The sequence below is a fragment of the Ambystoma mexicanum genome, chromosome 8 (genome assembly GCF_040938575.1).
Source record: "Ambystoma mexicanum isolate Mex_15411 chromosome 8, UKY_AmexF1_1, whole genome shotgun sequence".
In the NCBI taxonomy this organism is placed as follows: Eukaryota; Metazoa; Chordata; class Amphibia; order Caudata; family Ambystomatidae; genus Ambystoma; species Ambystoma mexicanum.
The window spans coordinates 730,316,170-730,341,052 of record NC_090929.1 but is presented as its reverse complement, the minus strand read 5'-3'; the positions used below and the strand labels follow the sequence as shown (position 1 = coordinate 730,341,052).

Below are 24,883 nucleotides of genomic sequence, written 5' to 3'. Positions count from 1 at the left end.
ATCAAACCTCCAGAGAGACAAACTAGAGACTTCAAATCCATCAATCTCCAGAGAAAGCTGTGCAGAAAGATCCAGACTTTAAATCCATCAATCTTCAGAATCCAGAGAGAGAGCAGACCCAGATCACTGTGAAGTGCAGAGACCAGAGGCGAGTCTAAAACCTGACCAGATCCGTGGCGTGGCCCATTTCATTCAAAGATATAGTGTGAGTACCTAGAAAACTGTGCAGAACCCAATCTCTTAGTTAAAATAATATAATCCAAGCTATTTTAATCTAAGTAGAACTGCCTCCTAACTGTCACCTGTCATTTGTAAAGCTGTCACTTGTCATTTTCTATTTGCAAGCTGCACTTGTCTTTTTGAACTTTAAAATTTCAAATCTGAAAAACGACCTTTATTTAATCGCTCATATCTCCGCGACCGTTTGTGCTAGAGACTTGCAGTAACTTTCATCTGAAAGCTGAGAATCTTAGCTTTTAATCGCACTAAGAACCATTCCTACCCCTTATAGTTTTACCGCAATCGCGGAACAGGCATTCGCGAATTTTGCCGCGATTTGCAAATTTCTCCACGTGTGAAAACAGAAGCTGCTTGCCTTCCATTTGCCCGAAATTCGTTTAACCGGCTAATCATCCCTGAATCATTGCTAGTGTGAGCCTGGACTAATATTAACTAGATACCACTCACCCTGAACTTCTAGAGGGAATTAAAAGCAAATTTAGCATATTTTTCACTCCATTGCCAGCACATATAAAAGCATTTTGCCTGTGTTTTAAACTTCTGTAGTCTAAGTTGCTGGGTGAACTGAATTACATTTGAATTGCATTTCTGAGAATTGTGTGCCTTCCTTCTATTTCCTTGCATTGCATAAAAGGGGGGGGTGAATTGTCCAAGAAAGTGATTACATTGTTTTGCTGAAATCCTATCAAGTTATTTTCTGTACTGCATTTCATTCCACATTGCATTCATTTGAAACCATAAAAGTATTGTTGCTATCTTATCCATCCTATAACCACTCATTAGTGATTATCAAGAAGTGTGCTAGTGCCAGACTATCCATTATTGATTACTGATCAGATTAAGTGTGATATTCAATTATTAATTTATTATAAAGCGTGAGATATATACCTATTGTTTAAACTATCAATTAAACCTTTTAACTTGCAAAACAGAACTACTTCTTGGCTCAGTGGGGTCAGGAGGATTCCAAGAGAGGGGTGTTATATAGGGGTAGTCATCCAGAACGCATGAACTGGACATAAAGATATATCAATAAGGGTTTTCATTCAGTATTATAGACTAGGCATTGACTTAGCTGTAGTGTTGAATTGAATCCTCTTACAGTGGAGAGATTTGATTTTAGTCGGGGCACCCACAATCAGGATCTCCGTCTTTTCATCATTGAGGCAGAGACTATTAGTTGCCATCCAATTTTGTATAATGGCATAGATTTCATTTATTAGGATTGTGTCTTGCTCGTAGTTCCCTGAAATGGGAATCAGGATCTGGGTGTCATCTGCAGAACTGGTGTAGATGACACCCATGGCGTCCAGAGTGGCAAAGAGAAGCTTGGTATATTTTATTTTATTTTTATTCAGATTTGTAAAGCGCGCAACAGCCCGGGGGCATTGTGGCGCTTGTTACAGACATAGCTTAGTTACATATCAAAGACATACACAGAAAATTACAGGCAAGTAATAATGTAGAGAATTTACAGTGGCAGTTAATGCAAGTTATGTTTTACAGGGCAAAGAGTGAGGTTTTGAGTTTTCTTCAAAAGACAGGGAGCGAGTTTTCTGCTCTGATGTCTGAGGGTAGTGCGTTCCAGTGTTTGGCAGCAATGTATGGGAAACCTAGGCCGCCGGCTTTGGCTCTATTGATTCGTGGGATGTGTAGTTGGTTTGTGTATTGTCTTCTGGTGGGACGTGTGGAGGAGGATTTGGTGATTGTCTCAGATAGGTATGATGGTGCAGAGAGAGTGAGGCATTTATGTGTAAGGGTGAGGATTTTGAGAGTGATACGCTCTTTAACCGGGAGCCATTGTGCTGATTGTCTGGCCTGGGAGATATGCTCCCTTTTTGAGATGCTTAAGGCGGCCCAAAGCGCATTGTTCTGCGTGACTTGTAGCCTGTTTAAGTTTTTTGCAGATGTGCCTGCCAGTAGGGCATTGCAATAGTCTAGTTTGGCTCCAATGGTTGCTCTGGCTATAGAAAGACAATTAGGTTTGGATAAGTTTGGTTTGATGGCGTTTATGAGTTTGGTGGTATGTGCAGATGAGGATGTGATTGCGCTAACCTGTCTAGTCATGGATAGGGTGGAGTCTAAGTAGACCCCCAATGTTTTGACGGCTGTGGACACGGGGATAATGGAGTTGTCAATGGTAAAGTTGGCATACAGTTTATCAAGTTTGACTAGGGAGGTCTTTTGACCTAATATCATCATTTCTGTCTTATCCCCATTGAGGCAGAGACCATTGACTGCCATCCAGGCCTGAATGGTGGAATAAATTGTGTGAAGCGCCTCAGCGTCTGTGTGGTATGAGCCAGAGAGAGGTAGGAGTACCTGTGTATCGTCAGCGTAGTTCGTATACGCAATATCAAGTGAGTCAAGCTTGTCGAAGAGAGACTTTGTGAACAAGTTGTATAACGTGGGTACTGTGCAGGATCGCTGTGGGACTCCGCAGTGGATGGTGGTGGGTGTAGCATTTGCTATGCCCGAGAAAACTTTCATTGCTCTTCCTTCGGGGAAAGAGGTGACCCAAAGAGCTGGTTCTTTGAAGAAATTAGCTGCGTGTGTAAGGTGAGATGTGAGAGCCTTGTGGTCAACCAGATCGAAGGCGGCCGAGAGATCTAGGAGTAGTAGAAGGGCTGGCTTGCCTTTGTCCATGATTTGGGTTATCTGGTTCTTTAGATCCACTAGGGCTGTTTCGGTGCCGTGTCCTTTCCTGAACCCAGATTGCTTAGTCCCTATGATAGTGTGGGATTCCAGGAAGTGTTGGATCTGGCTATGTGTGGCTTTGTCCAATAACTTAAGGAGGAAAGGCACAGTTGTTAAAGGTCTGTAGTCGAAAGGCATGAGCCTTGTGGAATGCCTATGGGTACAGTAATGGGATCTGCAGATTCCTTTCCTATGGTGACTCTAGAGGTTCGGTCAGCTAAGAAGGATTTGACCCAGAGGGTGCTTCACGTGAGAATAGGACATTTTCTGACAGCGTGATGCATAGTTTGTCATGGTCAACCTAATCAATTTGGATTTGAGAGTAGGCTATTTTGTCTATTATTTTCAGGAGGATAGGGATGGTGCTGATAGGGCGCTAGTTGGTGGGTACGGTGGGGTCCAGAGAGGGTTTTTTCAAGAGAGGCATGACCCAGGCTTCTTTAATATTGGTAGGGACTACATTCGTTCTAAAGGATGCATTGACGAAATCAAAAATGATAGGAGACACTGTGGGAGCACATAGTTTGATGAGTTCGGCTGGGAAGCAATCTCCTTTGCATTTTGAGGGTTTAAGCCCTGCAATAATCTCTTGGACCTGGATCTGGTTGACCTGAGAGAAGCTAAACTGCTGGCCTGTTTTTTCAAAGTCTAAGTCTTGAGAAGGCGGGGATGGGCATTTATTGGCTAATAGTTTTGTTTGACTAGGATTTTGTCTTGGAGCTTTTCAATTTTACCAGCTAGTGCATTCTGGATTGTTGTACACCAATCTTTTCTGGCTATCATTGGAGTGGTCCTAGGGATAGGGTTTTCCAATTCTCGTAGGATGGTGAACAGCTCTTTCGTGTTTGAGGCAGCATTGTTGATACGAGAGTTCAAGGCGTTGGCTTTCTGTTTGATGACGGTGGATTTGTAATTGTTGATTGCCTCTCTGAGAGATTTGCCAGAGTCCAGAGCGGGGGATTTCTTGCAGCTGTGTTCTAACAATCTTTTGTGTTGCCTGAGTGACACTAGTTCTTCATTGAACCAGAAATTGGAGCTTTTGACTTTGCATGGGATTTTAGTGACAAGCGGGGCTAGAGCATCAATTGTGCTTTTCAGACACTCTTGGTAGGCGATTGCAAGGCATTCGGGATCTGCATTCTGGATAGTAGGAGGCAGATTAGCTAAGGCCTCAGCCAACACCGGGGAGAGGTCATCAAATGTGAGGTTGCATGTATTTGTAATTTCAATGGGGTTTAGACATGTGGTAGTGGTGGTGGGTTTCTCATGGAGGGTTAAGGTGAAGTTGATTAGGTGTTGATCCGACCAGTTAATCTCAGTAATGGACTCGATAGATAGGCATACATTTTGGGTCAGTAGCCAATCAAGGATTCTCCCTTTTTCGTGCGTGGGTTCAAGCACAAGTTTGGTGAAGTTCATGTCAAGCAGAGCAGTGATTAGGGCACTGGTTTTATGGTCCTCAGGGTCATTCAATCCTAGATTGATGTCACCTAAAATTATACATTTTGTATTATGCTTAAGGTAGGGTGTGATGGCTAACGGGAGGTCTACTTCCGGGTCGCTAGATCGGTTTGGGGCTCTATAAATGAAGAGGAAGTTCGTGGTGGTCTTGGGGTCAGTTGCGAGAGTTTTAGTAGAAGCAATTCATAGCCCTCAATAGATTCGGAGGAGCAAGTTCTGAAATTGTGGCTGGATTTGGACATAATGGCAACGCCTCCTCCCAGGGAGTTAAGGCGGTCTGCTCTGTGGATGGTAAACTTAGGGGGGAATCGCTAGGGCTAGTAAGGGTCCGGATGCTGGATGTAACCAGGTTTCAGAGAGGAGTAGGATGTCGAGTTGCTGGTCAAGGATCAGGTTGTGTGTCTCTATGGCGTGTGGCCCTAGTGAGCGCACATTCAATAAAGCGCCTTTAAGAGTATGTGACTCTTGGGGGTGGGGGAGGATGGCAGGAGGTGGGGCTAGGGTGGGTGATAGGAAGAGTAACATGGAAAAGGTCTCCGCAGGGAGGTGTGAGGATGATGCTGCTAGGTGATTTCTTGGCTGGATATTTTGTCTGTCCAAGCTGGGAGTATTTAGGTAGTCTGTTGTGAGTACTATTGGGTTGCAGTCACGAAGCAAGCCTGCGTAGTCTAAGCTGGCCCAGGATAGGATGGTGAGTAGTTAAGGGAGGTTGTGGTAATCTGGATGAGGCAAGGTTGGGGGGGGAGGTTGAACAGGGGTTCAGGGGTGAAGCCCCCGTTTTGAAAGGGCAGAGGGAGAGGTATTCAAGTGTTTTGAATATTAAAGGCTGCCCAAAATCAGCTGAATAAAATCGGCCCTTTTTTGGTGCGGCCTTTAATATTCGAGATAAAGACATAGAACCGCCAAATGCATGTATATCACTTTGCCTGCACCCAAGTGAGGCGCAAAAACAGGCCTCATTGGATTTGAAATGACACACAAGGCAGTAAAATGTGCTTTGGGTAAAAGGTAGAAGCTGGTGTTACCATATACTAGTTAGACAAGTTTAATGATGATGATTAGGTAGTATATGAAATAAACCCTGAAGCCGAATTGGTTAATTTTTGCAGCTTCTGTGTATTCTTATGGCTTGATCAAATGATTTGCAGGTGATAAAGCACCAACCTAAACCTAATTGGGTGGGACGGAGCCTTGGTATGTCAGGGGAAGGGAAAGCTGCTGCCCTGCCACTCTCTTCAAACATCATTCACTCAGATGGCACCAACTACAAAAAAACCTCTAAGGTGGATTTCTTTTGTTGAGAAATCACACTGAAGATGGGTGTATGTTTTTGCTGCTGTTTCGAATAACAAATATATGTTTTAGTGTTTATTCGGCAGAATGACAGTGGGTAATTATTTGATTAATAATTAATTTGATAGTTTCAAGAAACAAATTGTCAATGAAAATGTAGACAGTGTTTTTATAAAATCAAAGAAAAGTAAGGAAAAAGTGAAATGTATATTTTTTATGAGAATGTAAATCTTGCTTTTGTTACTCAAATTAAAGAAAAGGTGTAAGAAAAAAGTGAAAAATATACAGACATTTTTAGAAGATGAATTTTGTTCTTGCTTGCGGTACTTGCCAAAAAGGCTACCTCTAAAGGAGCATGAATAACAGTGGATCTGGTCATTTGGCTATTAGAGGCAATTTTAAAAGCTCTGTTATAATGGACACATCATAATTTACTGGTGGAGGCAAGTGCCCCACAAGTAAATTGGGATGCCTACCGTTTTTGGGCATTTGCAGCTCAGATCTGGGAAATGTATAGAAATGTGCATTCCTGCTTGCATTCCTGCCCCCCCCCCCAGCTCCACTCGCATTGAATTTTTGTGCGCGTGCAGATGCTGGAATCCCTATATATGGAGTATACTTGTTTTTTCACCTGCAATAATCAATCACACAGAATCTAAGAATCTAAGGGATTAATGGTTACACTCCAATCATACACCTCCATGGCAGGGGCATGAACAAGTGATTTTGGGAAGTGGTCCAGATATACACACCTTCCCAAAAAGAATCAAAGTTGCATATAGAGTACTGACGGAACCCAAGTGTTAGTGGTTGCGATCCTCTCATTGCAAATTATGTATGATTCTTTCAACATGACTGCCTTTGTGTCGCTAAAGTCTATGCCTCTTTAAAGAATAGAACACAAGTTCTGTCTAAATCTCTTGTGAGATCAGGACTGCGTGGCTCTAAATTTGGTGCTTATTTTCTAGCAAAGAAAATCAAAGCTCAAATTCAGACATTTATCTGAGTTTGCAAATTAAGAAACTTATGGTAAAAGCAGGGTAAAAATGAGCTTTTGAAAACCTAAATACCAGCGGAAACAGCATTACAAGTTTCAACAAATATTTTGTGCATTGTTAAATAGATTTTATTAAATAATTATTTTCTAAATTTCTCTGCTTTTCAATGCACTTTCCTAACCAAAACCGCTGCAACATATGCCCAAACTTTCTGTGAGCTGAAACTGTACTACGCATTAGGAGGGCTCACCACAGCTTTACTCAGGCCGTGGAACATTTTAAAGACGAGTCACTTTGGGACACTGTACAATGAACAATGTATTCTCTATTTTCAGAAGGTTTGCTTTTTTGCAGAGATTTGATGTTTACTTCAGCTTTTGTTGCTTGGATAATTTGCAGATTATAAACCCAGGTCTCAACTAAAGGCTTACTGATTCATGTAAAGAGCAAGTCACGCCTGCTGCCTGCTCATGGATGGACACTGAACAAAAGAGGTCCATTACTGCTTATTTGAGAATGATGGGGCAGATGGACAACAGCTGTCCTGTTACCCTCTTGTTTACACAAAACCACGTGCACATCGGCTCAGCATGCAAATGGCGCACCGAAGGACTGTGTCCCACACATAGATCAGAATTTAATTGTGTTGACTTAGGGGAGAAGGATAGAAAAGGTGACTGATATCGATAGTCTGCCACCAATTTGGGGGAAGCATTTTATTAAATTAATTGAATTAGCTTCCACTGTCCAATACATCGTTTGGCTGGTTGTAAGAGAATATTTGATTGGTACACATAGCAGCATGAACCCTGCATCAATCATTATTGCTGCTTTTACTATACATTTGAAAGATGCGACCACACATTTATTATCATCTTAGGGAAATCCAGGCCTCTTATAACAGAGCCTGCTAAGTGTCCTTGAATGTGCCATGGTGAGGTTCTGGGATTGGGCAGGCCTGCCTCTCACCCCAGTTGGCAGGAACATTTCGACTGACCGGAAGCTTCAACAGGTTGCATTCCTGTCTTCTTGCTGATAGAGCCAAGAACCCACACTTATGAAGTAGTGAGTGGTTTTACATGCAACGACGAATCCTACTGGTTGCAAGAAAGTGATATTTTCCCTCTCTGTCCCTGCTCCTTCTTTGATCCGGTTTCAGAATCACACACAGACCAAACAGTGCAGTGCAAAGCTGTGGTTGCTCACGGGAACCTGTTTCACACCCACACAGAGTTCAGTGTAACTTCCTCTTTGATCCCAAATTCACAGTTACACGCAATACATCCCTGCCACATATGGGACTGTACCTGACGCCCCTGGCTCGGTGTCTCCTTACAATCTGGTCCCTGCAAAGAGAAGGATTGCACAAGAATATTTTACCATTCACACAATTATCTGGCCTCCAGACACAGACATTTCAGAATCTCATGTGTAGAATGAAAGAATGAAATCAGATTACCATAGATCAGATTCTATTTCACCCGCTCTGACTGACTCCCAGAATGATAACTACAAAATTCTCCACCAGTCTGGCTATGGCCTCTCGAGCCTTCTTAAAATCACGTAATGCATGTCTGCCACCATCCACACCAAAGGAAATACTGCAGGCGTGATTATCTTACAACCAGGTGCATTACTTGCAACCTCTCCCTAATGTTCTCAGGCCCCATCCAGTCCCTCACCCCCCCGCCAAAACACGAGAAACATCACTAATGCCCAATTTAAAAACAACACAATCTCCTTTTGAGACCACCATGACATATCTATCACCATGGAAGATTCTAAAAGGGCATCACTAACAATGCCATGCGCCCTTCCCATCCAACCACAAACAGCTTTACATTCCCGTACAGCACTGACTAGGTGTCCTTGAAATCCCTACAAAATGAGATAACAAAAATGCCTCAACATATACAGCTATGCTATATGCAGGTTATTCAAATTCCAGTCTGATGACGGGTGATGCAGAGGGTGGAACTCACCTAGTGGGCACTGCCTCCTCTTGCACATTCTTGATGGAGCTAGAAGGCAAGAACCAATATGACAGATATTAAGAGTGTACAGAAACTGGAAAAATGCAGTTGCTTAACTAGGAAGCACATGTCTGCATATCAGCTGCAATGAGATGCAGACACAAATACCAATAATGCTTTGCAGAAATATTAGACGTATATGGATGTGCACGGACAGTGATATGAGGTTAAAGGTAAGGATATGTATGTTTAACTACAACATTGCTGATTCTACATTAAGAAGATTCCTACGTTATCGCCATTGCCTCCTTCTTAAAATGGGTGGCCCAGTCTCATCAATCTTTCCATAAAGTTACTGAGTGAATTGCTTTATCTTCTTTGATAGAAAGAGCAAAGGGGGATTCTCCACTCAGGTGTATCCTACCTTATTGGTGTCTAGGGAGGACGATCAGTCAATGTCGATTCACCATCAACTTTGATGGCAATGTATTGACTTCTGTGAGAGAAGGCAACATATGACGTTTCACCACTGAACTGCATTGCATTGAATTGACTTATGTTAATGTTAAAGGATATTTATACAGCACACTTTCACCACCAAAGTGGTCCCGTGGTGCTCTGGCGGATCTGAATGGAAAGAGGCTATGATGGGTTAGTAGGATTGAGCAGGAAAAGTGCGAGAGAGGTATGATGTACTGTTGGCAGCTTCAGTTCGGTTAACACCAGTCACTGAACTTACGTGTGCTTTTCGGTTGGTAACTGTCATGTGCTGTTGTGCAAGGGTATGTGTAGTACGTTTTGTTGTTGCAATGCAGTGAAGTGTGTGGGGTTTGTAGTGCTTTGGAGTTATGGTTGTGTTTGGTTAGAGTTTGAGAGGTGTATGCAGAGGGGTGAGATTTCTTTTGTAGGTTTGGTTAGTGGCATCACTGTCTATATGGGATGCATGATTATCTTTATCATTCTATCTTAATGTGACGGAGACTAGTCTCGACAATTCTATCTAGATGTAATGCATGATTATCTTCACAATTCTATCTAAATGTGACGCAGGCTAATCTCCACAATTCTATCTAAATGTGACCCAAGCTAATCTCCACAATTCTATGTGTATGAGACACATGATTATCTTCACAGTTCTAGGTAAATGTGACACAGGCTAATCTCCACAATTCTATCTATATGAGGCACATGATTATCTTCACACTTCTATCTAGATGTGACGTATGATTATATTCACAATTCTGTCTGGATGTAATGCATGACTACCTTCAAAATTCTGTCTAGACGTGACGCAGGCTAATCTCCACAATTCTATCTAGATTTGACACATGATTATCTTCACAATTCTGTCTGGATGTGACGCATGGTAGTCTCTAACAGTTCTATTTAAACATGACCTATGTTGATCCTTCACTCTAGATGCAGACCAGCTCAGAAAACCGGGTGGGAGTCCACATAAGACACAAGATAAACCCCACAGAATACCACAAACTAGGCAAAAAACGATTGCAAAAAGCACACACATCCCTCCATAAAAGCACCTGAAACAGGCCAAAAACGGATTGAAATCAACGTAAAAACTACTCACTGAGCATCACTCAGCCCCTAAAACCACTCTTCAAGTGGTTTCCTTGCAGGATGCTTCTAAATTACAGTCAGGAAGGCAAGTGGAAATGGCTGCCAGGAACATAGGCAGAGAGACACCCGATTGTTCCAGCCAATTGGAAGGGGGAGGGTGGGGACAGTAAGAAAGCCAGAAATAAACAACAGACTACATCCCAACGACTGCACATTCTAGATGCAGACCAGCTCTGAAACGGGGTGGCGGTCCACATAAAACACAAGATAAACCCCACAGAATACCACAAACTAGGCAAAAAGCGATTGCAAAAAAGCACACAGATCCCTCCACAAAAGCACCTGAAACAGGCCAAAAAACTGATTCAAATCAATGTAAAACTACCCACTGAGCATCACTCAGCCCCTAAAACCACTCTTCAAGTGTTTTCCTTGCAGGATGCTTTTAGATTACAGTCAGGAAGGCAAGTGGAAATGGCTGCCAGGAACAGAGGCAGAGAGACACTTGACTGTTCCAGCCGATTGCAAGGAGGAGGGTGGGGACAGTAAGAAAGCCAGAAAAAAACAAAGGACTACACCCCAGAGACTGTACACTCTAGATACAGCGAGAGCAAAGAAAACAACAGCCTAATTACCTCTCTCTAAGTCCACCTTTACGGCTGGTCATTGGTTTGCAGTTTGCGTTATCTATTTCATAGATTAATGCAAATATACAAAGTCATACCAATGCCTTGAACACATTAAAACAAAGTGTATTCATTTAACACACAATCACTACATAAATAAAAACACATGCATTCAGTTTTTACAGGTGCTTTCCACAAGGCACACAATAAAAGAATATGAACAATACCTTAGTTTTTAACAGGACCAATTTAGGGCAGAAAAAAGTGGGGTTAGTACGTGACAGATAGTTATTACCAAATCACTGATGTATGATGTATACATATCACCATTGTTGTCATTGCTTAATAGTTTTCTTTCAAGGGAAAACTTAACAATGAGAGACAGATATTGCAGTCTCTATTTTAGCTAGACAAATTTCTTTTTATGTCTAATAGATGTGTCTACATATGTTTCGGCTAGAGTCGCATTTCGACAGCATCTAGATACAGACCAGCTCAGAAAACGGGGTGGGAGTCCGCAAAAAACACAAGATAAACCCCACAGAATACCACAATTTAGGCACACAAAGATTGCAAAAAGCACACAAATCCCACCACAAAAGCACCTGAAGCAGGCCAAAAACGTATTAAAATCAATGTATAACTACTCACTGAGAATCAACCAGCCCCTAAGACTGCTCTTATGTGAGAGAACGTGATAGACAGTGATTCCCCACTTACTTTCATGTCATTGTAATGATTTTTTACAGGAGAAAGGGAGATAGGGTGATTCTCCATTGTCTTTAAAGATATTGCATTAACTTCTACAGGTGAAAGTATACAATGGCAATTCTCGACTGACTTGCTTTATATAGTACTGATTTTTCATTGAGAAAGTGGTGAAAGTTTACCCTCCATTGCCAAGCACAACATCATATTTACCCCCATGGCAGATAATATAAGCAGTCTTGATTGATTTCCAAAACAACCACTGTGCAAGAACATTAAAAAGAAATGGATTCTTCTATGGTGTGTGGCATACACCAATCATGATTGTTAGAATTTAGTGTTATATAACCAAATGTTTGGAATCCTAAATCTTCTTAAGTCCTAGTACACTCACGAAGCATGAAACATTTTTCAGATTCCTGGCTATAAAAAGTAAAATGCAACTGGACAATAACCTGTTTTTATATTGTGAACATCATGTAGATAGAAACAAAGTTTACTATGTGAGAATATCCACATTGTGAGGAATCGGATGATGTCATCACTCCTTTCCCGCAGGTAGCCTCTCCTCATGAGGCCAGGGGACTTCAGCCGTTACCTGATCTTGACCCTGGGGGTGGCTATGTGAGAGAGGATCACATGAGGGGAAGTGACCCTCAGGGGAGGATTGAGACTTTATCGGACGAGACCTGGGATTTCGCTTACCTTATTGAAAAGAACAACATAGATCCGACATCCCTCCCCTCTAGATTCTGTGGTAATATCAGGCCAGGATGTCTTTATGAAGATCATAACTCCCCAGTAATTCTATAATACTATGTAATATACTGTAAAGTCAAACAGGAATCTTCATTCATAACCAACAATAAATTTGTCTCTACTCCCCAGGTTAAAGCCGTCCCAAAACAGGAGGGCGAGAGTAAGAGGGATCATAGAACCTGAGAATCCAACGAAGTGGTCTATTAGTTGGAATATTACAACTGTTGCCAAGAAGTTTAAAAGCCAAGAAGGCAAAAGAGAATGAGAGGTACTTGACAGGAGCAGCTGGCTCCTGTTAGATCCAGAGAAGACTCAAAGAAGGCTAGGCTGCAGAGAAGACAAGACAGACTGTGAGAAGCAAACACAGGGCTACAGGAGCTTGGAGCGCTCTGGGAAACGCTGTTTCCTGAGCACTGATGAACCAGAGGTCTGCCAGGGTGAGGTCAGAGACAGTGCGCGTTGCTGTCGAAGGATGCCGGAGACCAAATGGGAAGGCAAGCAGAAGAGAGGCATTCCGTGAAGCACCGGGAAGCAGCAGCAACAACCGGGCAGTGCAAGGAATGCTGATTTGACTACCTGAAATGTCACGGATCCCGTGAAAGACTTAAAAGATTATTTGAGTGGGCGTAGAGCCCTGTTAAGTAAAATAAACTAGTGAATTGCCAAGTAGAGGGTTGCTGACCCACTTGATGAGGAAAGCATGGCAAAGGTTGCTGCCTGACATTGTGTGAGTCTGGGGCCCACATCCAGATTGAGAAAGATAAGAGTTGTGTTGTACAAAAGTCCTGTCAGTGCAGTACACCAGGCATTTGCGATTCTGGGACCCACACCCAAGTTGTATAAAGAGTTATGTGACAAATGTCCTGGCAGGAGAGTATACCAGGTGAAGAGCAGATCTTTGATCCGCACCCATAAATAAGTTGTGTGGCACAAAAGTCCTGGCAGGAAAATATACCAGGCATTTGCAAGTCTGGGACCCTCACCCAAATTATGGAACTTTGAAGAAGACAATCGCAAGGAAGATTAATGCCCTTTGGGTTTTGAATTGCAGTTGTGGGATTTTGAAAGCAAATCCAAAGGAAGATTCACGCCCTTAGAAAGTTGAACTTCATTACATATGGAAAGGACCTAGGGAAGGGAATTATTTCCATGGGGGTGAATTGCAAACACCAAGAGGAGAGGGTTATCCTCTTGGGCTACAAGGAACTTGGTTATTCTTTTGAACTTTTGTTTTTGCTGGAAAGAAATCTGGGAAAGAGAGTAATTCCCAGGAACTGTGAATACCATCTAAGTGGAAGCCTTTTTGTTCGAGTTGTACCTTTTGCTGAACTTTAATATTTGTGCTATTTTGGAACCAAAGACATTGCCCTTAGCTCCTTATAGTTACTTTTAGAATGAGAGGGCAGGATAGGATTTCAGACCCAGGACATTTTTGCTTTGGACATCTCGACACAGGACAGGCCCTTAGTTTTTACTTGAGGTAGGGAAATACCTCCTAGATTAGGGACAATGAGGCATTTGCCAACCCCTTTATCATTTAAGAAAAGTTTCTGCCAAGCACAATGAGTCCTCTGTATCCGTTTCTCATTCCTGGTTCCTCACAATATGGTTATTCAAATAAAAATGATGGTCCTTATGTGTTTCTTCTGAAACCCCAAGGCATCTGGCTCGTGACCTTATCTTCCAGAGCTGACATGGCAAAGTTAGACTTTCAAACAATTGATAAGGTTTCATTTTTAAAAATACACAAAGTGGTTATCCACAGCCACATTTGATCTGAGAAGATTGCATGACTCCTCACAATGTAAACTAGGACATTAAGAATTATATTTTCACAATTCACATGAAATGTTCTTTTAGAACATTATCTCTAAATTTCCATAGAATGCATATTTTCACACATAAGCAACAACTATTAACACCAGGTTTTTTTGTTGCTCACGGAACCCACAGTTACTGCACTGTAACCAGCACATTTTTACAATTTAAATTATGCTATTTAGAAGGACATAAGATACATGCAAACAATGTTACAGAGGAAAATTGACATTTAAGCACAAAAAGCAGTTAATGACTACTTCTGATATGAGAGGTGTGATCATAATATAAAAAAGTCAAAACCATATGGGAAAGAGGTCAGATATTTTGCTTTTGCAAGCAGACAATTTAGGCCATTCAACCGAGACAATCCATACCAACTTGCCTACAGGGAGCTTAAGAATACCTATGGAAGAGGACAGTCCACCATGAAAGTCAGGTGGGGACATACATCAGATACCCTGTAAGCTTGATTCAATGTCTGAGAAAGGGAATTGCAGAACAAATGCCCATATTCCAAATCTCCACCCAGCAAATGAGAAAACGAGTGAACGAATGTCTCTTTTATGTATTTAAGTGTACTTCCTTAGAAATTTACGATTAAGAGGGCATTTACTTCTATAGATTAAAGAAAAAACCTAACTTCCAAGGTTTTGTGCAAAAGCAAATTCCTAACAGAATCTGTATAATGTGGCTGCACCTGATCTAATAGATAACAGTAGGTTTACGAGAGGTTGCACTGTAGGAAGCCTTCTTAATTGAAACATGCTCTTAGTATTTAGAAAGTTGGGGATTTTAGTTAAGGGAATAGTGTCTTAGGAGCAAGTGGTTCAAATTGGTTGTCCTTTAACTTGCCTTACTCAGAAACATTTATAATTTTGAATGCAAGCTTTCACTTGTTCGTCCTTACTTAGAAACAAACAACATTTTAATGTGATATTTAATTTGCGTAACTAAGAAAATGTCATTTCCAAATGCAACTTTCAGTTGCACTAAATATCATTTTAAACCCCAATTTTAAAGTATTTGTATTTTCAAATGCATCAGAGAAATCAATGTACAGTTGATTATAAGCTATCCCTTAAACCACAAACCTTTGATACCCACATGTGTTAAATGCTGACTTTCTCAAATTATATGATTACCTTAATTTGCATTTATTGAGGTGGAAAATCTTCTAGATTTTGGAGTATGTGGTTTCATTTGAGATATAGCATTTCTCTTCCTTCCTGCTCATTTATTTTTAATGACATGTGTAGGGGAGGACTGGTCCAGGAAGACCCCCTCACCTGCGCTTTCTCCCCAGGTGAGGGCTATGGCTCCTTTGGGCGTCCCCTCATGCCACCCGGGCCCAGGTGGTGGAGGGTTCACCCACTGGAGACATTGCCCACACGTATTAATTGCCCACATGTATTAAAATTTAGCTAGGCCTAGAAACCATTCTGTCTGATAAAGATGGTGTGAGCTCAGCACACTGTAGCGCGGCCCCCACCCTTGGAGGGCTTCGGTCATCCGTGTTGCCGCAGCACCCTGGCAGATTCGCTGCGAGCACGTTCCCACGAATAAGACGGACATGAGCTAGTGTGATACACTAACATTGTAACAGTTCACCTCCCGCAGTGTATCATCGCTCCCAGCATGACCCGGCCAGCAGGCCTAGGCAATGAAAAGAACAGTAAAATAGTCATTGGATGACAGGCAATCTTTATATATTAATGTTAAAACTACTCAAAGTATGCTTTCTTCCACAAAATCCTTTATATTGCAAAAGCCTGTAAAATGTATAATTATCAGAAATCATGATTCTATGATATAAGCGATGGTGAGCCTACACCATTGCAGTTGGGTGCTAATAATAATGGAACGCACCAAGAATCTATTTGTTACGGGTATTACTGAGAAACTTACACCCCATGGGCTCGCGCCATAACTGAACTAATGCTGCTAGAGTATACGAGAAAACGAATGTAACCATACTGTGGAACTCATGTGAAGGAAGCGCAAGAGATGCACTTGTTATGTGTGTATGTCTAAGCCCCTTATGTGCCACCACCGTCACGTACAGTGGCGAGACATTTCCTATGTACTCCACCAACCCGACTACCACCTCACTTACTGCAACTGTATATGCATATAATTAAATACTGTAGTTGTTAAAACGTAGTGTACGAATACGGTGTTTAGACTGGGTATAATCGAGACACATCCAGCGGAGTTGAAATGCATGTTTTAAAATGATTTGAATAAGTATTATAGAATGTTCAAATGTTTGATGTTTTTACCTAACTCAGCAACACATGAGGGAGATACCTTTGTGAAATACGTGCAAGGCCATTCCCCCTCCCACCCTGCGAAGGCTGCCAAAAGGCATGAGAGCAGAGACCGCGCCGCGCTGCTTTAGCTCCCCCCAACCAGACTGGAGCCGCTTCAAAGACTTGTAGCCCCCTCTGTAGCACCCAAGGCCGCCACCCGCCACCTGCATTATTTACAGCACAGCAGTAAACCTCTGCCTGAACACACGCGCCCCCTCGTAAACCTCGCAACCCACCGGACCATCTCAGACTTATGGCCCTGTGCAATCAGGACACCCAACACTTTGACAACACACAGCAGAACATCCATAACAACTTCTAACAAGGCAGAAAGACCTGTACCGCCCGTCCCAGGCCCTGAAGCTTAGCCCCTCGACCTATGGCCCCGGTCAACAGGACACGGGTAACTATGTCCTGACGTATTGCCTCCAGACCCCTCTCAAGGTGCATTCCTCCTGTGTTGCATTGACCTGTAATATAACCTATTGGAAGATTTACTAAAGAAGATAATATTGGAGCAAGTGAATGACTGCGGTGTGCATGGCCTAGGGCAAATAAGTCAGGAAAGGACATTCATCTCTGACATTGGCCGCGATGGCACGACAACACCGCCCGGATGAACTCCGCCACCCTGCCAGGCCCAGCCCAACCCACGAGGCTGACCAGTGACGTCTTCCAGCCAAAGCCAACCACATCACAGCAGCACCTATAGCTAGTCGTCGCCACCCAATCCCCATGAACTTGTGCCCCCTATAGTGTGTAGGTTCTTATGACGTTTTTTGTAAATATATACGCCTGTCTTTGCTATTGTCAGACAGAGCGCTCTCGGAGTTTTGCAGAGTTCTTTGCATGCCCTATTCTGATTGATAAACTCCCATTTACGCTCACCCGCACTCTGTCTTGGCCTTATTCCCATTTTGGGAGAGTCCTTCATTGTCTCTCATTGCGGGGAGGATCGTGCTTGTTGGGGACGCTTGCTTTCAGTGGTGACCCCGATAGCGTGATTTTTATCTCTTTCTAACTCATTATAACCGTCCCCTTTTGGCACGAGAATCTCCGGTCGAAAAGGGATACGCACGGTGAGCCGGCTCCGGGAGGCTGCCCGCCAACGGCGACCGGTACACTAAGAAGTGCGCACTTAATAGAGAGAGGGTACGGGATCCCGGTTGAAAAATCCCCTTTGAGTACCGCTCGCCGGAGCCGGGGCTGACTGTTGAGCTGACGGCGACACTGCCTGGACGGACCCAGTTTCGGAGACTATCGGTTCAAGACGGGCACGTGAGTACTGAGTGTGAGCGATTGTAAAGGGAGCGGGGAGAGAAGTGTAGGACAAGGAACGAAAAGGGGGTACGGAGATATACTAAAGATCATTCTAAAATTTCCTTTCTTTTTCTTTCTGCATATGGCCATTAGGATTACGAGGTGAATAAGAGATAAAAGTGATGGGAACCTAGCTCCGAAAGGGGGTGGAAGGCGGCGCCGCATAGTGCTATATTGACTAGTACTGGGAATATATGACGAAGTGAAATACAAGATAAAAGTGTTCAGCAAAAGGGGGCACTGAGAATATATTAGTGATCGCTACTACTTCTTTCTTTTCTTTTTCTCTTTAGGGGTAGTGGGAGAATAAAAACTGAGGATAGCACGAACTTGGGAAGAAGGTAAGGGAAAAAGGGGTCCTACTAGAAGGGGGAGAGAAGTCCAAACATATAAATATCTGCATATGCGCATCCATCTATCTGAGTAAAACAGAAAGGAACAGCCGGCTAGGGAGGAAAGGGAGGGCAGCTTGAATGGTGCATTGAGTGTTACCAAGAGGTGTGTGCGCCTCGTATGTGTCAGGGGACGATTTGAGGTTGTGAGTGTGCATAACGATTATAAATGTATAATAGTTAAATGGTCATGGTAAGTGTGACGTGCATGTTTTGATTTCCGGATTGATACTGTCAAAATAAATGATGGGTTGCCCTTGTATGTGCCCCCCCAAGAAAACAGAGTAGACGCTGCGTATAGCTAGTTGTGCACCGTGCAATCAGGGGAAAAGGGGGAGAGAGCTCAGACGAGCCGAACATTGAATGTGAAGTAGCATAAAAATAAAATATATATATATATATATATATATATATATATATATATATATATATATTGATACTGCATTTACCTTGTAGTTGCAGACATACAGGGAGACACACACACTAGGAGGGCGCAGAGATGGGGGCTGAAACACCTTTATCACATATTTGTAAGAGTCTTCCAGGATACGCAGAACGAATTAAGAAATATCACGACCAATGGGTGACCGAGTTGAAGGGAGAGGGGTTACCCCAGATATGGCCAGAGGGAGGGTCATTTGATAAAAGCGTTCTGGATATGGTGATGACATGCATTTTCTTGAAGTACCGAGGGAAGCAGCTGCAAAATAGGAGGGAAATATTAGATCTCTGGCGGTTATTTGAAGAGGTACCACCGCCTAAAGCACCAGTATCAAATCTTGATCTCCATCCACTACAGACAATCCACTGATGATACAGAAAGATGTCAAAGAAGTGCCAAGTGTAGCGCCACCAGTAGAGGTAATAAGTTTATACCCGATATTAAAAAAGCCTGTACCCGCAGAAGGATACAGCGATCCTACATATGTGCCTCCCCCGACAACCCCTACACCCCACCGGCCCACTGCACCCCCACCATATGAAAGTACAAGGGAGCGAGGACAAGCGAGTACACAACGGGTAGACATAGAGAAACTCACAGATGATTTACAGTCAAGACTCTCAATAGCAAAAGATGAGCTCTCGAGGATAAAAGACATGTGCGGACAAACAGCACTTAATGAGACTAGATCAGGGCGCACGTCTAGAGCGCCAGGAGAGACAAGAAGACCTGAAGAGGGGTGGAAGAAAGGTGAGATACTGTTCAGAATTGAAGAGGAACCAACGCGAATAATTGAAATAGAGACACGTGAGGGAGATACTGACAATGATGAAAGGCCTATGGGGGACAGAGAGGAACTATTATGCGACATAAGGGACGAATTAGAAGAAGGTGACAGGTTGAGCATGGCTATAGGAGGGGGAAGCGAAGGGGGGGATGGCACATGTTCAGTAAGAACACTGGACGATGAGTGGTCGGGACGATTAAGGAACAGAGTGGGAAAAATGGCATCACTAGAAACATCAGCATCCAAATCGGGTCCGGATGCCATAACGAAAGGGAAGCTACAGCTCCCGTTGATACACAGAGGAGGAGGGAGACCTAACTATATCCCATGGGCACAGATGGATAAAGCTAATTTATTAAAGCTATTGCCCCCATTATCAGGAGGGGCAAGTAAGTGGATATACGCCTTTGAAAAACATACTGCTGGGGTACCCCTAGCTATAGGAGATGTGAAAAGTCTGCTCGTATCAGCGGTGGGCGATCAGGCTGAAAGAGTATGGGTTAAAGCCGGTTTCCCGGGAGTAACGTTAGATTGTGACCGCCATGATGGGGCCTCCTTTAACACAGTGCGGGCTAGGGTGTGGGACGCCTTACGCGAAACATTCCCAGATACGCCGGACTTACAGTCAGTGATGCAATGTACAATGAATGACGGGGAGGAGGCTATGGATTACATTTTTCGGGTCCAAGAGATGTGGAGAGCGGAGACGGGCACGCCTTGGCATCAATCGACAGCTTTATTTTACTTCATTATAAAAAGAGGGCTCCCAAAGGAAGTGCAGAAAGCGCTCGACAAGATAGCAGGTATTGAAGCAAAGGGATGGCCAGAAATTCAGAGCATAATAGTACACCATTGTAAACGAATAAAGGAAAGGGAGAGGGAGGTGACTCAGAAAAGATTGGCAGACGAAGCGAAGTTAGTACAGACAAAATTGGTGAAGGTCGCAGCAGCAGTAGCCGTGCTCCCACACAGCAGGGAGGGAGACGATGAGGAGGAGGGGCTGATAGCAATGCAAGAAAGGATAGCAGCAAATTGGGCGGGAGCAGGACAGCGGCAGTGGAATGAGCAAGAGCAAGGTAGAGGTCCGCAGTGGCAAGAGTGGACCCCTCGAGGGGGACGAGGTGGGTACAGGGGCCGAAGAGGAGGCGGAACAGGGTATGGGGGAATGGGAGGAAATGGATGGCAGGGCCCTAGAGGTGCACAAGGAAGTTGCTGGAACTGCGGGTGATGGGGGCACTATTCTAGAGAGTGCAGAAGCAGACCCAATAACGGATTCCAAGAGGTAGAACAATATGGCCATCCCCACCCGGGAAGCCCATATGGCCTCCCAATGGGACAACAACAACTAAGAAACCCAAGCCAAGGTAATGCCGGCCAGCAACAGGGACCCCAGTATAGAACACAGAACCACCCACAAAACAACGACAGCATACAATATACACCAGGCAACCCTTTCGCGACGGCAGCAAACGGGGCCCCCGCACCAGCACCTTACAACGGTATGTCAGTGGTCTCAGGCAATGTATTTAATGAAGGGGTGGCGATGAGACACCCCGCATAGGACAGCCCACAGAGAACACTTGCGTGTCCAGTTCTATCTACCACCTACAGTGCAGCAGAGGAACCATTGGTAGGGGCGCAGATAGGAGACAAGCAGTTTATATTCATGGTTGATTCGGGAGCGGAGAAATCATGTGTCAGAGAGGGCCGGTTCCCGTTATCTAACAGAAAGTTAGAGACGCAGGGGTTCTCTGGGGCTGTAATTGAAGTTCCTTACACAGAAGCTTTGGATGTAACGGTGGGGGGCAAGACTGTGAGGGCACCCTTACTGTATTACGAACAGTCCCCAATAAATTTGTTGGGGAGGGATCTTATGAGTAAACTTAACATGACCATATCATTCACGGAAAGAGGAATAGTGTGCTCTACACCCGGGATATGCCCCTTGCGTGCGATGTTGGTAGTACAAGCCTACACAACCACACAGGAAATACGAGGGCTGCCACAAAATGAGGAAATGTTTATTGAAGGGCTAAAGACTTTGGCCCTCGTGATTCCAGAACTAAAAAGCATGGATTGGAGGATTCCAGCAGAGTTCCTCTTCCGCCCCATAGTGTGTCCAAACGCAGCACCAGGATCAGTGGTATCGTTGGACTTGCACGCTGTGCAGGTATCAACGAAACGGATCGCTGTGATTGGAATGGACAGGGAAGGATGTGAATGGCGCACAGTGCTGTGTACAAACGCAAACCTCGCCCTACGCGAGGTAACAGATGAGGATCTCTTTTCAGACACAGAAGGGGATGGTGAGGTAGTAATGGAAATAGCGATGCCCTGTGACATTTTGATCCAAGCCAGGGAGATCCCTGTCCAATTGATGGCAGTGGTAGGAACACCACCGTCATTTTTTGATGACGACATGAGGCTCGTACCAAACAATTTATGGACAACAGGCCCCCATGATGTAGGGCTGTTGCACGGAGTACAACCTGTAGTAATAAAACTAAAGCAAGGAGCAATCTTACCCCGAGTCAAACAATATCCATTGTCTCGTGAAGCTGAAGAGGGGATAAAAGAAACAATATATGCACTACTAGCACAAGGGATAATAGTGCCTTCAAACTCCCCATGCAACACATGTATTTATCCAATTAAAAAAGCGAAGGGGGGATCTTGGAGGATGATACAGGACTTACGCCCCCTCAATGATGTAATTCAGAAAGAGTTCCCTCTAGTCCCGAACCCTGCATCAATACTATGCAGCATCCCAAAAACAGCATCACACTTCACAGTAGTGGACTTGAAAAACGCATTTTTCTCAATACCCCTGGCTGAAGAGAGTAGATACCTTACAGCCTTCACACTGGGGGGTAAGAGATATGAACACTGCAGACTACCACAGGGATACTGTGAGAGCCCGAGCATATTCAACCGCATATTGCATGAAGACTTGGGAAACCTATCAGTTGAGAGTACGATTATTCAGTACGTAGATGATTTATTAGTGTGTGCACAAGATGAAGCAACATGTAGAAAAGATGCAACAACGCTCCTGACTCTACTCGCCAACAAAGGATACAAGGTAGACAAGGAGAAGTTACAGTACTGCCTGACTGAGGTCCTATACCTGGGACAGCTCATATCAAAAGATGGAAAAAGAATAATTCCCGACAGGGTAGAGGCAATAAGATCAGTAGGAGAACCCAAGACAGTGAAAGATATGCAAAAATTTTTGGGGATGTGCAACTATTGCCGAGCATGGATACTAGACTATGCAGCATACACGAGGCCCCTCCTACAAGCACTAAAGGAAGCACAACAGGAGAATGAAAAAATAAAATGGTCAGAAGAAATGAGCATGTCATTTCAATCATTGAAAGAGCTAATTTCAAGCGCTCCAGTACTAGCAAACCCTGACTATGGACGCGATTTTTACCTATTCTCACACTGCAAGGGAACACTCATGACAGCAGTACTGACACAGAAAACATCCTTAGGACACAAGCCATTGGCTTACTATAGTGGTACTTTAGATGCTGTGATGCAGGGTCATTTCGCATGCGAACAATCACTTGCTGCAGCCGCATTCGCAATTGAGAAAAGTGCCACAATAGTAATGGGTTGCCCTGTGACATTGTTTGTGGAACATTCATTATTTGCAATACTTGAGAGATCAAAGAGCACACTGACCACACAGCGGGCGACAGCCTACGAGATTATATTGTCCAGCGCCAACATCCACATAGTGAGATGCAAGACAGTGAACCCCGCCACATTCATTACAGAAGCGTGCACAGTACAAGACATGCAGAACCACGATTGCGCAACCTACACAGGAGAAGGAGGGGAGGGCACAGTGGTGTGTGAGAACGCTCTAAGCGAGGGGGAAGTGTACTTTGTGGATGGGTCGGCATCAATTGATGTGGACACGGGAGAAAAACACGTTGGCATGGCAGTAGTAAGGTTAGAAGAAGGTGAGTATGAAACACTAGTACAGTACCGCCTCCCATCACATTACTCCGCACAGGCAGCAGAACTGATTGCGCTCATAGAAGCGCTACATGCAGCAAAGGGGTGTGCGGTGACAATATACACAGACTCAGCTTACATGACGACGACAGTACATGGAGGTCTAGCAAGATGGGGGCGTAGGGGGTTTAGGAGGGCAGACGAAACACCAGTACAGCATGCAGAATTGTTGAAAGAATTAATTGAGGCCCTACAAAACCCTACTGCAGTAGCAATAGTGAAGTGCCAAGCCCATACATCCAACACAGACTTTGTGTCCTTGGGGAACGCGGCAGCGGACGCTGCCGCCAAGGAGGCTTCCTATTTTCAGAAATATGACACAGGTGAGTACATACTGAAGAACAAGAGAACCGAAGAGCCCCCAGAAGGGTACAACATGATGTCTATATCACAAATACTAGAATTACAGGAAGAAGCTAGTGCAGAGGAGAAATTGACATGGACGAAACGGGGGTGCAGCCAGTCGGGAACAGACCTACTGTGGCGACAAAATAACTCAGGGAAAGTGGTAATGCCCCTACAGTTACTAGAAGTTGCATTTCAACAGCTACACTTCCCTGCACATAATACCAAACAGCACATCGCAGCGGAAATACAGGAAGAATGGTTCGTGCCCTGTCTCCAGGAGCATGTGTCTCAATTGGCAATGGAATGCACAACATGCCAAACATACAATTCAGGAATTACATTGCGCACACTCCGGGGAACAATTCCGAAACCCATTGGCCCATTCAGAGAACTGCATATAGATTACGCTGACATGGGGGAAAGGTGCAATGGCGCACGATACATGATCGTGGTTGTGTGCCCATTTTCAAGGTGGGTGGAAGCAGGACCCTGTGCGCGACCTGATGCCAAAAGCGCCGCCAAGTTCCTAGTAAGGGAAGTGTTCCCGCGCTGGGGAATTTGTGACGTGATTCGCTCAGACAACGGCACGCATTTTGTGAATGAGCTTTTCAAGGAGAAGTTACTACGTTATTGGGAATAAAACATAAATTGTGTTCGATTTATCATCCCCAAAGTAATGGCGTAGTGGAAAAGATGAACGGACTGTTAAAGGGCAGGCTATCAAAACTATGCTTTTCATTGAAAAAGAATTGGATTTACTGCCTACCCCTTGCGCTATTTGAATTGAGAAATCAGCCAAGCAAAGACCACCATTTGTCCCCGCACGAAATAGTGACCGGGAGACGAATGAATACAGCACACTCTCCACTGCGTGAACACTCAGATGCTCACAGAAGCGCCGCAATATTGGGAGATGAGTTTACCGATTATTTGAGGAAATTGACAAGGGCAGCGCGCGTCATATCAAAACAACTGTCCCCACCTTTCACTAGAGAAGAGGGAAATGTAACAGGATCTGTCATGGAGCCAGAGCAACAGCTACAGCTGATGCCAGGCGACTCAATTTATGTTAGAAGTTTTGTGCGTCGGTGGAATGCACCAC

General features: G+C 44.0%; 1 protein-coding gene across 1 annotated transcript in view; it reads right to left on the bottom strand.

The window, feature by feature from the left end:
* The window catches only part of LOC138472515 (trichohyalin-like), a 1,377,820-nt gene that overhangs the window by 43,973 nt on the left and 1,308,964 nt on the right, over positions 1 to 24,883 (bottom strand). The window contains exons 14-15 of the mRNA XM_069610736.1: positions 8,672 to 8,710; positions 7,997 to 8,035 (exon numbers count right to left, since the gene is read on the bottom strand). Of these exons, the coding sequence (XP_069466837.1) occupies positions 7,997 to 8,035; positions 8,672 to 8,710 (78 nt within the window). The remainder of the gene's footprint in view (positions 1 to 7,996; positions 8,036 to 8,671; positions 8,711 to 24,883) is intronic.